A 12,494-nucleotide genomic window follows, 5' to 3' on the forward strand; every position below is an offset into this window, starting at 1 on the left:
TTTGCTTCTTTTGCTGAGAGTAGGATGAGAAAATCGATACCCGTCTGTTGCTACAGCCGGTTAGTTTAGCTTAGCATAAAGACGGGAAATAGAGGGAAACAGGTAGCCTGGCATTGCACCATTTAAACTCACTAATCCACACGTTATGGCAACCTCTGCGAAAGAATAACGCCAACGCAGAATTGCCATAAACTGCATTTCATCGAGTGGCATCTTGAGGCTGGATCCAAAAGGGATTCAAGCCACGTAGATCCCCATGTTCAAATGCCCAACTTTACAGCAGAATTAAACATATTTACATCCTGGTACAAAAAACGGTTTTGGGATCTAAAGCGAATTTCATCTGTACGGGTGTGAATCTTTTCATAACTCACCCATTTAAATTATATCAAGGCTTAAAATTATGCACAATTAAGGACGTGGCTGCTTTGAGTGACAGGTGGGCTGCTGTCACAAGAAACTGTAGGCATCCAAGCTCCACCTCTTTGCCCACTTTGAAGTCAGGCGAAGTCAGGAACTGCCAAGATGGTGACGGCCGGAGCCACTGGGAGCCTCCCACTTTGAGCTTCATTTTGGTGTCGTCACGGAGACTATGTTCATATTTTTTACAGTTACAGTTTACTTCATACAATAATCCGAAGTGTAAAAACGACAAATTGCAGTTTTGCGAGTGTGAATGAAAGCATTAAGTTGCGTAAAATGCCACCCAACACTTCAACATTAGCTGCTGCGATGGTGGGCCAATCACACGTCGCAATCGAATAACGCTTGCGGTGATTGGCCGCAAGCACAACCATAAACATAATTTCTTTATTAGATCAGGGTACAAAAAGGATCGAATGCAGGTATCGTTTGACTGGAGAAGTTTTAATACTACTTGGTTATTTCGGTACTCAGCCCTATCGACCTGGTTATGAGCTGGACTATTACTCTGCCCAGTTGCAGTTGCCAAGCTATGATTGGACAATTGTGTTTCCAGGGGGGAGGGGTTTAGCAGACGATCGGCTACCATCACAAATAAATTCTCAATCAATGCTCTTTCTATCCGAAAATCGGGACATTTAGTCATTCTCTATCGTGTACACTGTGGGTCAACTTACATCTGGTTATGAAAATATCGGTCATTAGCGATTTTAAATGTCCAGTTGGCATCTGTGAAAAATGCCTAAAATAACAACAGGTTCCTTTTGTTTCAGGGATTAGACTACTAGATGTTTTACTTGTTTTAATATTGAGTTTTGAAAACATTATTATACCCGTTACAGAAAGCAGGCCTCTTTTTCAACACATTTTCGTTTTTTTTCGTACATTTCGGTACAACTTCCTCGCCTGACTGTCTGACAAGAAATAGCTGCTGTATATTTAACTTATCACATCAAATTTCCACATAGCTAATGACTGTTGTGGTCCTCTTTCCCAAAAGTCAATATATACTGTAGCAACTAAAGAGCTAATCGTCTCAAAAGTGGTGTGCTTGTGATGCATTTCATCTCGATGAATAAAACAAACTAGCTCCGCGTAGCCGGCTTTTCTTTGCTTTTCTTGCAAATCCCATTCATACTTTCCGTAGGGATTTCAGTCTGCACATCAAAGAGTGAACATGTTAACTTCACTGCTGACAAAATGATGTGAGACTTCTTTACATAAACTCCTACCAGAAGGAGAGTTGCTCTGGAGACAGAAACATTTCAGCGACTATCAAAAGGATTGCCATGACATTTGGTACAAACGTTCATGTCGCCGTCATGATGAGACGTATTCACTTTGGTGATCCAAGCGCAAGGAGTTTCAATTTTCAATTACCTGCAAAACTAATGACATTCAGCCTCAGCTGTACTTTGTGATTCCTGCTAATTAGCAAATGGTAGCATGCTAAAGGGCTAAATGAACATGGGGAACATGGTAAACATTACACCTGCTAAAACACCAGCTTCGTGCTAACATTGTCATTGTGGGAATGAGAGGATTTAGGCTCAAAGCACCGCTGTGCCAAAGGAATTGAGAAATTGCTACTTTACTTTGTATCTCAGTATCTGTGTTTTGGACTGATAGATTTGGGTATGAGAATATCCTGATTTGCATTTTTCTGCTAATTAATAAACCAAACAATAAATCAATTATTAAGAAAATAATCAGATTAACTGACTGTTGATGAACGGATAATGCAAATAATTGTGAGCTGCAGCAAAGGAGTGTGTGAAAGAAAGGCTTGTGTTGCAGAAAAATGGAGGAGTATTGGAGCAGATCCCCCGAAGAGGCGAGATTATATCAGTGAAACTCCTCTGCTTGGATCACAGTCAATTGAAAGTGAAGGAGGACATCCACCGCACTTTACCTTTTGATGTCTGAAACGCTTATTCTTAGAAACCTCCTTGTGTGTCCTCGTAACACCCCCGAAGACAAGACTCAGCCTCTTTGATCAGAGGAGCTACAGTCGGCACAGAACAATGTAGCACGGGGGGGGAGGTATGCAGACAATATACTGAACATAAAGAATTTGTCTCGCGAAATCTCCCGACTGACTCAATCTGAAAGCTCTACAAAGCTAGTTTTGTTGCTTTAGCTGGCAGGATGGAGCGCTCAGGTCAGCCGGTTGGGAGGATGATGCATAATCATCAATTTCAAGTAGGGCTGGGCGATATGGAGAGAATCAAATATCACGATATGTTTGACCAAATACCTCGATATATATACCGCAACGATATTGTTGTAGTGTTGACTATTGGTGCTTTCACAAAATATTTACACATGAGATTTTTGATGAATAATCATCAGTAATATGGATATAATGACTAAGTGGGCAAAGGCAAATAATAGAACAGCTAGAACAGTCTGGTAAGTTCAGAAAAGTACATCACTTTACTGTAATGCAGCCTTTAAAACCAGGAAAAGACAACACTTATGCCATATTACGATATTACGATATCCAAAATGTAAGACTAGATCTAGTCTCATATCACGATGTCAATATAATATCGATATATTGCCCAGCTCTAATTTCAAGGTTATTTTCTTTGTTTCAAAGTGACATTTTGCAACATTTTTATACAAATACGAAGTCAATTTTGCTGCTTTTTAATCACATTAAATCTCTTACGTTTGCAGCTCCATCAACGCCGCCTTTAACCTGGATCAGTTACATCTTCACTGTGGAGTCCTGGACTAGGGCTGCAATTTATGATTATTTTCATAGTGGATTCATCTGTTGATATTTTCTAGATTAATCGATTTGTTTGGTCTATAAAATGTCAGAAAATGGTGAAAGAATGTGGATCAGTGTTCCACAAAGCCCAAGACGTCCTCAAATGTCTTGTTTAGTCCATAACTCAAAGATATTCAGTTTACTGTCACAGAGGAGAGAAGAAACTAGAACAATATTCACATTTAACAAGCTGGAATCAGAGAATTTTAACTTTTTTTTCACAATTATTATAAACAACAAATATTTGGCGATAAATGTAATAGTTGACAACTAATCGATTAATCTTTGCAGCTCTATCCTGGACAAAGTTAAACAAGATTTATTTCAATTAGCTCCTGTTGCTCCACATTAGTGAGCTTATGTCCACACAGGTCGTAAGCAGATCCCCAAAAGGCTGCAATTTGTTGAGATATGGCAACAAAACATGAAATGAAACGAATACGCTGCAGTAAAACGCAATGTGATCAGCACCTGGAGACGACGGGTGTCTACACATTTCTCTGTAAAGAGTCTGAGCTCCAGCAGTGAAATGATTATAACTGCATTCTGTTTGTACATCTAGAAACAGTCCCGGAAACTGATTTCATCAAAATCGTCCGATAATCCATGTTATCTCCAGTCATAAAAAGCTTTAATCTCAAATTCAACCTGCCTCCTTGTAGTAAGGGCTGGGCGATATGGACATAAAATACCTTGTGGTGAGAAACGCCATATTTTTAGGACTTCGAGTTGAGCAAGAAAAGACCTTCACCACCTGCAAGGTTGTCATCGTTACACATGTTCAATAAATACAGGTTTATCAGATACAGCTATGGACTGTCCGAACCAGATGATGTTCAACTACAGACATCCAGTTAAAGTATCCTTTTTTTTTTAAATCAAGGGAACAGATTTCTCTAACACAGTTCATCTTTTGTACTTATGATTCAATGTGGAGAGTTTCATGTTCATCCAGGCTCTGGAAGGGTTTCACCTGTCTGTCACCTCACATCGTCTGTGGGCTAAATGAATGAGACTCTAAAAGCCGTTTTAAAGTAGCCGCAGCCAAGCTGGCGCCATCGTGACGTCAAAATGATGTCAAAATGATGTAGATCTTGCCAGCGCGCCCGGATTTATGGCGCGCAAGCTGAGGTCGCGCACCACTCTTTTTTTTTCAGCGGCGCGCGACAAAGCGGAAACAGGAAGCACGAACGAGCTCCTGGGCGCAATATTATGAATCCCACTATGGCCACGCCAAGACCCGCCTTTCAATAGCATTTATTGGCCAGGCGTCCATGAGAACGTAAGGTAACGTAACCCTATTTGTTCAGGTCCTATCCCCTGACCAATCGGCTATCCTAACCTTAACCACTCAAGGTGAAATGCCTAACCCCAACCAATCGAGCTGCTTCGTAGGACGGGTCTTGGCGTGGGCATATCCCACCACGGCCACGCCAAGACCCGCCCTACGAAGCAGCTCGATTGGTTGGGGTTAGGCATTCACTAGGGATTCGTAATTTCGCGTCCCGGGCAACCAGATGCCAGGACTTGTAAACTTACTGGGTTAATGGTGAATGAAAAGCTTGATCCGACCAAGTAGGTCATCCAATCAAATCGAAGCATTGACGTCAATGCTGCTGCCAGTTCTGCCGTTGTTTATCTTTTTCTTCTTCTTCTAGTCAGTAGAAATGGCAAAGTCGGTAGCCTTTCCTCATTAGCGCCACCTCTGTTCAGGAGAAGACTGCAACTAGTGTCACAACCACCAGCGCGGGTATAAATGGTTACGGCGATGTCATGACGTCACATATGCGCGTGCCAGCTGGGCTGTGGTTACTGTAAAACACGCTTAAGAGCAGGGACAGGTGATAAAACTCTTATTCCAATAACTTTGTGCAGTCAACTAAAAGACAAAATTAAATCGGCACCATTTATCAATAACTTTTCATGCAAAAATGGCCAAACAGTCTGTGGTTCCAGCTTCTCAAATGTGAAGATGTGTTGCTTTCCTTAGTCTTTTATGAAAAATAAAACCTGTTGGGCAGTTCTAATGGACATTTTTCACTGTTTTATGACCTTTTATAAATCAATTAAGGCGAGAGTAACTGTCAGATTAATTGAAAAATGAAAATAATGGTTAGTTGCATCGTCTATTCTCAGATGACTTCCTTGAATCTTCGGTGGATCTAAAACTGGTCACTTCCAGCCGGCGACTAATTCATTAATTATTATTCATTCATTCATTCCTTATTATTGGAATGATCTTAACCATACTCATCTACGTTCACTTTTAGAATGAGTGTTTATCTCTTTTATATATATATATATATATATATATATATATATATATATATATATATATATATATATATATATATATATACACACAAAACACACACACACACACACACACACGTGTGTGTGATGTCACTGGAACAGGAAGCTCACACCGTCTTCCCCAGGTGACCGTCACCATGACGACCAGGTCCAAGGACATGGGGGCAGAGTACCGCTGGATCATCAAGAAACACACGCACACACACGCTATCACACACACACACACACACACACACACACACACACACACACACACACACACACACAATTGGTGGCCTTTTAATTCGGCCCTCCAGAAGATTTTACTCAACCAAGAGTCACTTCATTATCTTCTCCTCCTCTATCTACGCCCCTCCATCCCTCCGTTTGCAGGTATTTGCAGATGTGAGGTCACTAATCACCTGCATGCACATGCAGGCAAAAACAAGAGCTGCCGCCACCGCATGCAGCAGGAAACACCTCATTTCTGCCTCCTCTGCCTGGCGTCTGTCTCTCCTCTCACCCCCTGCAGAGCTCTTTTCTAGCTTCCCCCCCCCATTTGAATTTTCTCATTAAAAGATGCTCCTCATCTCCGTCAGACAAGAGGAGGAGATGTAACACACGCACGCCGGCGAGGTGACGCTCCAAATATCAGGAGCACGCTCGGCTGAGCGGGAGCATTATTGAGCACCCAAATATGTACAGTCAGCACCGTGCATAATCTCGCCGCGCGCCGTTACCTTTCCGCAAGGCTCACCTCAGCACGTGGACTCCACCTCCTCCCCGTGAGAGAGAGCGCAGCGGCCACCTCCTGTGTATACATTACACAAACCACCTCCTGCATGGACCAATCAGGAGCCAGAGCAGGGAGGCAGACTTGGAAAGCACATAGTTACAACGCAGATCTATACGCTCGGCTCTCGGCGGGAGGCGACGGGAGCCGGTCGGCCGAGGGAGCGGGGGGGGGGGGCTTTATCTAAGCGGTCACTTCAATGCAGGGCATCCCTGAGTGTGCTTTGGCAGGGCGCCAGAGCAAGGGCCAAACACACACACACACACACACACACACACACACACACACACAATGCACAGAGTACAAACAAGACACACACTCCTCACATGGGGGCTGTAACACTCTCCACTACTCTCCATTAAATCTGATCACTCAATCTCTGTCGATTCATCGTGTGCAAGTGTGTGTTGCACTGATGGAAAAAGCACAGCAGGGTGAAGACGAATGAGAAAAGGAAGGAAGGGAAGGAAGGGAGGAGAGGGGGTGTGGGGGGGGGAGTAATTGTGCATGAGAGGAAAGACATTATTTCTGAATGAAGCAGCTTGAATTTTGACGATTGGAACTCAAGAGAAAAATGTTATCTGCCGTAGAGTAAACACTACTTTTCCTCCTCCTCATACTCAGACGTGGATTTAGGCGAGTTTGTTTTAGAAGCTGAGAGTGATGGCTGTGGGGATGGGGACGGGGATGGTGTGGGCGTAGGTGACAAGTGAATATGGAGGTGTGAAGAGCCATGTGGAGAGGGAAGAGCGAAAGCTCAAGACTGTAAAGGAATTAAGCATGAAAGAGGGGGGGTAAAGCAGAATAAATCTGGTCAGAGAGACGAGAAAGCCTGCGCCCCGGCTGCCTCCAATGGTATTTGCAGGAGAGAATCCGAATGAGATGTCGCACCAGTAAAGGTCGGACATTTTGAACTGTGCCAATCGGGCCTCTACAGCAGGTAAAGAAGTGCACGAGAGGGCAGCTTTATGTCGCGTCAAGCCTCTGGCTCAGGAAAACGGAAAATGAGGCAGCCTGTTAAGAGTTGTAGTTGTACTAAAAGGTCATTTGATTCGTCCGTCGCTGCCCCTACGAAGCAGGGATGGTGGTAACCATGGCGCCAGAGGGAGGAGAATGAGGAGGAGGTGGAGGAGGAGGAGGAGGAGAAGAGGGGGGTGGCCCACGGTCATGGCAACCACTATTTCAGGACTGAGTCTGTCATCATCAACACGTTAAAAACATGTCCCCCAGTTTAGCATCATGTCATCAGGTAATCTCACACACACACACACACACACACACACACACACACACACACACACACACACACACACACACACAGAGAGGAATACCAATAGTGACTTCCAGACAGCCAGACACACTCGCCTCAGGTTTGAGTGTAAAACCCACCTCTATACACACACACACACACACGGGTGAAGGAGATCAAGGGGCACTGCAGAACAGATACACCATCCGCTCTCCACACACACACACACACACACACATACTGTACATATATCCCCACCCTACTCCTCCCCCCCCCCCAGGCGCCATGCAGCACTCAGGATGAACCCAGAAATCCTGACGTCTCATGGTGAGGTGTCAGCTCCCATACACACCCTGCACAGGGCTGAATGAATCCAGTGCAAGGGCATGAGTGGTGGACATGCTGGCAGACAGGTGTGTGTGTGTGTGTGTGTGTGTGTGTGTGTGTGTGTGTGTGTGTGTGTGTGTGTGTGTGAGAGAGAGAGTGTGAGAGTGTGTGTGTGTGTGTGAGAGAGCGGGCATATAGGTGAGAAAAGGTGGGTGTGACTGCGAGGATCGGGTGCAGAGGGTGCAAGAGATATTAACGTTAAAAAACACATCAACATTAAAATGATCTTACCTTTCACTTGGCTCTCGTATTCAGCGAGAATTTCTTTGTCCTTCTTGCTTTTGTTTGAGTTTGACATGTCGTCACAGTGGAGGTGACCGATCAGCAGGTGAGAGAGAGAGAGAGAAAAAAAAAAGAAGCAAAAAAAAAAAGAAAATCCCGTTTTATTTCCCTCCGTGTGCACCGCCCGAGGCTTCAGCCGCCAACACGCTGCTTAGATCCATCCAGTGCCGCAACAACACAGCCAGTAGTGGCCCCGCGCCTCCACGCTGAGGAGCAAGAGGAGGAGAGGAAGGAGGAGAGGAAGGAGGAGGTGGCCACGCACGTGAAAAAATCACGCACACTTCAGTGAGAAATGACCAACTCGTGACCGTGACCGCAGCTGCTGCCGCGAGGACCCGTAAGAGCCATTAAAAAAACACTAAACGAAAAAATATCTAATGAAAAGCTACAAAATTAGCTTCTGTTATCTTCGCGTGCAAGCTCGTGCAAAAATGCACACCCGCGCGCATGCACACACACGCACCACCGGTCTGCAGGGAGGGAAGGACCGGGCACACGCCCACTAGGTAGAAATGCATTGGACCTCACACACTCTCTCTCTCTCTCACACTCTCTCACACTCTCTCACACACACACACACACACACACACACACACACACACCCCACGCTGTTAGTCTCGGTGTTTGATGTTATCTTCACCCCGCCGTAACCTTTAACAGCCGCACATACTCACTCACACACTCACACGGACGGGCACGCGCACACTGACAGACTGTCCAGCCTTAAAAAAGCGCGTGAGGATAATACCAATAACGGTAAATGAAATGCCGGTGAGGAAATGGGTGTGTCGGCGCTGGAGGCGGGATCAGAGACATGATTGACAGCTGATGTGACCAGTGAGTCACAGAGCATCCTGGACAGCAATTCATGTTGGAAGAAGTGAACTAGGCTTTTTTCAATAAAAAAAATAAAAGAAATAAAAAAAATAAAAATGGAGAAAGAAGGTTGGGAACCTTTTTGTGAATAGAGAAATTTCAATAAAACAAGAACATAAACATATCCTACACCTACCTGGTTCCCAACCTTATTTTTTTTTCCTTTGGGAAAATGAATCCCGGATGAACTCACCTCTTCAACTTCCTCATCATGTTCCAAATGTGTTGACTTCAATTGATTTTAAACTAGATGGTATTTAACTTTTAATGATATAATTTTCATACAAGTTAACTGTTTTAGGTCGGTTTTGGTCAAGTTTGCATTTGTATTACTACTGCTATCACTTACATTTATCCATTACTTTTAGTAAAAAAAAATATCTATTGGATTTGAAATGGTGGGAAGATAATCAGTTTTGAAAGACTTTAAGGAGCCAAATGAAATTATATTTTCAAATGAGCTCTTGAGCCCCTGTACATGGTTCAGTAATCCATCTATGTTTGTAGCCACCAATCAAAATCAATTTTAATTGTTCGCTTGACTGTCCAATTAGAGTTGCTCAGATACTGATACCAGTATCGGAAATGTCTCCGATACTCCCATGCTCATCGGTATCGGCAGGTATGCAAGTCTGCACCGATTTAGTCTCGCATTGCCAGACCCTCCTCCACAGCGCTGCGGATGAAGGTCTAGCTAGTCCACACAGCATTCCAGGATGGGAAAACGTGCTCTGGTTTATTGGCATGTCTTTAAACCAATCACAATCTTCTTGGGCAGCGCTAAGCGCCGGACGGAGCCACGGTGCCGCTGCAAAATAGCCTCGGGAAGGAACTTGTTTTGGTGGAACGCATGTACGTTCAAAAGTTGTTTTAGTCGTGCAACAGAAAACTCCGATTGGACAGATAGTTTAGCTAGCTGTCTGGATTTACCCTGCAGAGATCTGAGGACCTTCTAACCATAGTCCTCACAAATCAGCCGGAGTTCAAAATTCCAACACAGAGAAAGAGGAAGGTGACGGACATCCGGCCATAAAGAGTGACATCCGGCGGAATATCCGGCAGCAACGGCGCAATCCCGGAAGTGGAACGTCGTGGATGTAGACTAGCACCGATTCAATACTACTCAATTTAGCCCTGAAACAAATTTCTGTTATGACTGTCAAAAAAGATAATAAAAGTATGTTCTATGGCATTCATTCTCTGTCTGTAATTGTTTTACAAAGGGTGTACCTGAGTCAGGCCATACAACAATGACAGCAATCAAATCACATCCATACAGGGTTAGTAGTGTCCAGCTGTTAAAAAAACATGGTAACAACGGTAACAGCTCGGCTGTATCGGCCGATATGCAAGTACAGGTATCAGGAAGGAAAACATGGTATTGGAACATCTCTATGTCCAATTACAGTATATGTTCTGTAAATGTTATATTACTTCCACTATGGTCTGGAGCCGTGTGTGTAATTTAGTGGAGACTACTAAAAACGTCATTCCTTTAATTTAATTCAAAAATCCAATTTTGTCTAAAGAATATTACAAACTGCATTCAAATACTGAACATGAGTAATTCTTAATATTAAATAACTCTAATGTTTCACAAAAAATGAAAACGGATTTGCGTACAGTATCAGAACTTCTTCTCACGACCCCTCAGATATATCTGGTGCAGGGCTGTAGTCAAGACCGCCTTTGTCGAGTCCAAGACAAGTCTAAGACCAGGACTAGTCGAGACCAAGTCAAGACCGAGTCCAAAAAGGTTCGAGTCCAAGACAAGAACGAGTCCAGGACAGAAAAAAAAAAAGAAGTCTTATGCATGACAGTATCAAGACAATCATTTGGGTTATTATTTGTTGATCTAAAAGCAAAAACAGTGTCACAACAGCCAGGATTTGTAAGTGTAGCCATTCCCCTTGATATCATATAATCTAATCTAAAGAAAACAGAATGACATATGGTGATACCTCATAAAAGCAGTGTTAGAACTGATACTAACACCAATCCACTACTTTTACCACTGCTAGGTACTAGTACTGAGCATTTGAGCAACTAAATGACAATATAGCTTCACTCCAGATGTAGTGTAGAAAAGAAGTGACCAGTATTGCAGAGTGTACCCCTATGGTTAGTTTATGCCAGGTGGCCAGTGTTTCACTTTCCCTCCAATATTTTTATAAACATTATCGAGACACCTGGACTCGCTCGATACCAAAAGCCATATTTGGCAAGACCAGTGGCAGAGACCTAGAGAAATCTAAGTCCAAATACCAGCTAGTCCGAGACAAGTCCGAAACCATAGAAAAACCGTCTTGAGTCCGGATGCAAGTCCAAGACCGGACTCTAGTACTACAGCCCTGATCTGGTGACCCTCTGGATGGCCCAAACCCTAGGTTGGGAACCATTGGACTAAACTGCATATAAAGCAGGGCTGCAACTAACTATTATTTTCATTGTTGATTAATCTGTCGGTCATTTTGTTGATTAATCAAATGTCTGAAATGTGGACCAGTGTTTCTCAAAGGCCAAGATGACGTCCTCAAATGTCTTGTTTTGTCCACAACTCAAAGATATTCAGTTTACGGTCACAGAGGAGTGAAGAAACTAGAAAATATTCACATTTAACAAGCTGGAATCAGATTTTCTTCCATAAAATATGACTAAAACCGACTGTCAAAATAGTTGGCGATAAGTTTAATAGTTGACAACTAATAGATTCATCTTTGCAGGTCTATTATAAAGTAGTTAAAAGTAGCTCAACCTTGAGCAGCTTCAACAGTAACATGCTGCTCTAACACTGATGCTTCAGGATTAACTATCTAATAATGTCATGAATGATAAAGCAGTCAAAGGAGACATTTTACTTCTGAATGAGTCAAATCAGTCACAATGACCAGTTTAGGTGTAATATATGTAACAGTATGCAAAACAAACATTTCAATCATGGCTATTTGTCTCCACCTTGTGGTTAAAGGTGAGAACTTCCGCCTGATGGATTTTCTACATGACCCTTGTGTTGTGTCGACATCCTCATTGTTTGGGATCCCACTCGTCTCGCATTGCCAGACCCTCCTCCAAAGCGCTTTGGAGGAGGGTCTGGCTACTCCGCACAGCATTTGGGGATGGGAGGAAAACGTCCTCTGGTTTATTGGCATTTCTTTAAACCACAATCACAATCGTCTTGGGCGGTGCTAAGCACCGGAGAATAGTCGCAGTGCCGCTGCAAAATGGCCTCGGGAAGGAACTTGTTTTGGTGGAACATGTGCACGTTCAAAAGTTGTTTTAGTCGTGCAACAGCAAACTGAAAGTTTGAAATGCCAAGACAAAAGAAGCCCAAGGCAACGGATATCCGGCCTAAATGAGTGAAACCTGGCAGATTTTACGGTGGCAACGGGGCAATCCCGGAAGTGGAACCAATA

The 12,494-nt window shown here is 43.5% G+C and overlaps 1 protein-coding gene across 4 annotated transcripts in view; it reads right to left on the reverse strand.

The window, feature by feature from the left end:
* The window catches only part of srgap1b (SLIT-ROBO Rho GTPase activating protein 1b), a 112,824-nt gene that overhangs the window by 36,014 nt on the left and 64,316 nt on the right, over positions 1-12,494 (reverse strand). Inside the window, exon 3 of one of the 4 annotated variants that reach the window (XM_039791701.1) lies at positions 8,155-8,201. The exons of 2 other annotated variants lie outside the window; for them this stretch is intronic. Coding sequence is in view for 1 of the 2 variants with exons in the window: in XM_039791697.1 (XP_039647631.1) it covers positions 8,155-8,221 (67 nt within the window). In the remaining variant the exon portion in view is untranslated. Of the gene's footprint in view, positions 1-8,154; positions 8,766-12,494 lie in introns of those variants that run through there. One more of the 4 variants, XM_039791697.1, reaches the window with a different exon arrangement.

This window comes from Perca fluviatilis, chromosome 23 (genome assembly GCF_010015445.1).
Source record: "Perca fluviatilis chromosome 23, GENO_Pfluv_1.0, whole genome shotgun sequence".
NCBI classification, from domain to species: domain Eukaryota; kingdom Metazoa; phylum Chordata; class Actinopteri; order Perciformes; family Percidae; genus Perca; species Perca fluviatilis.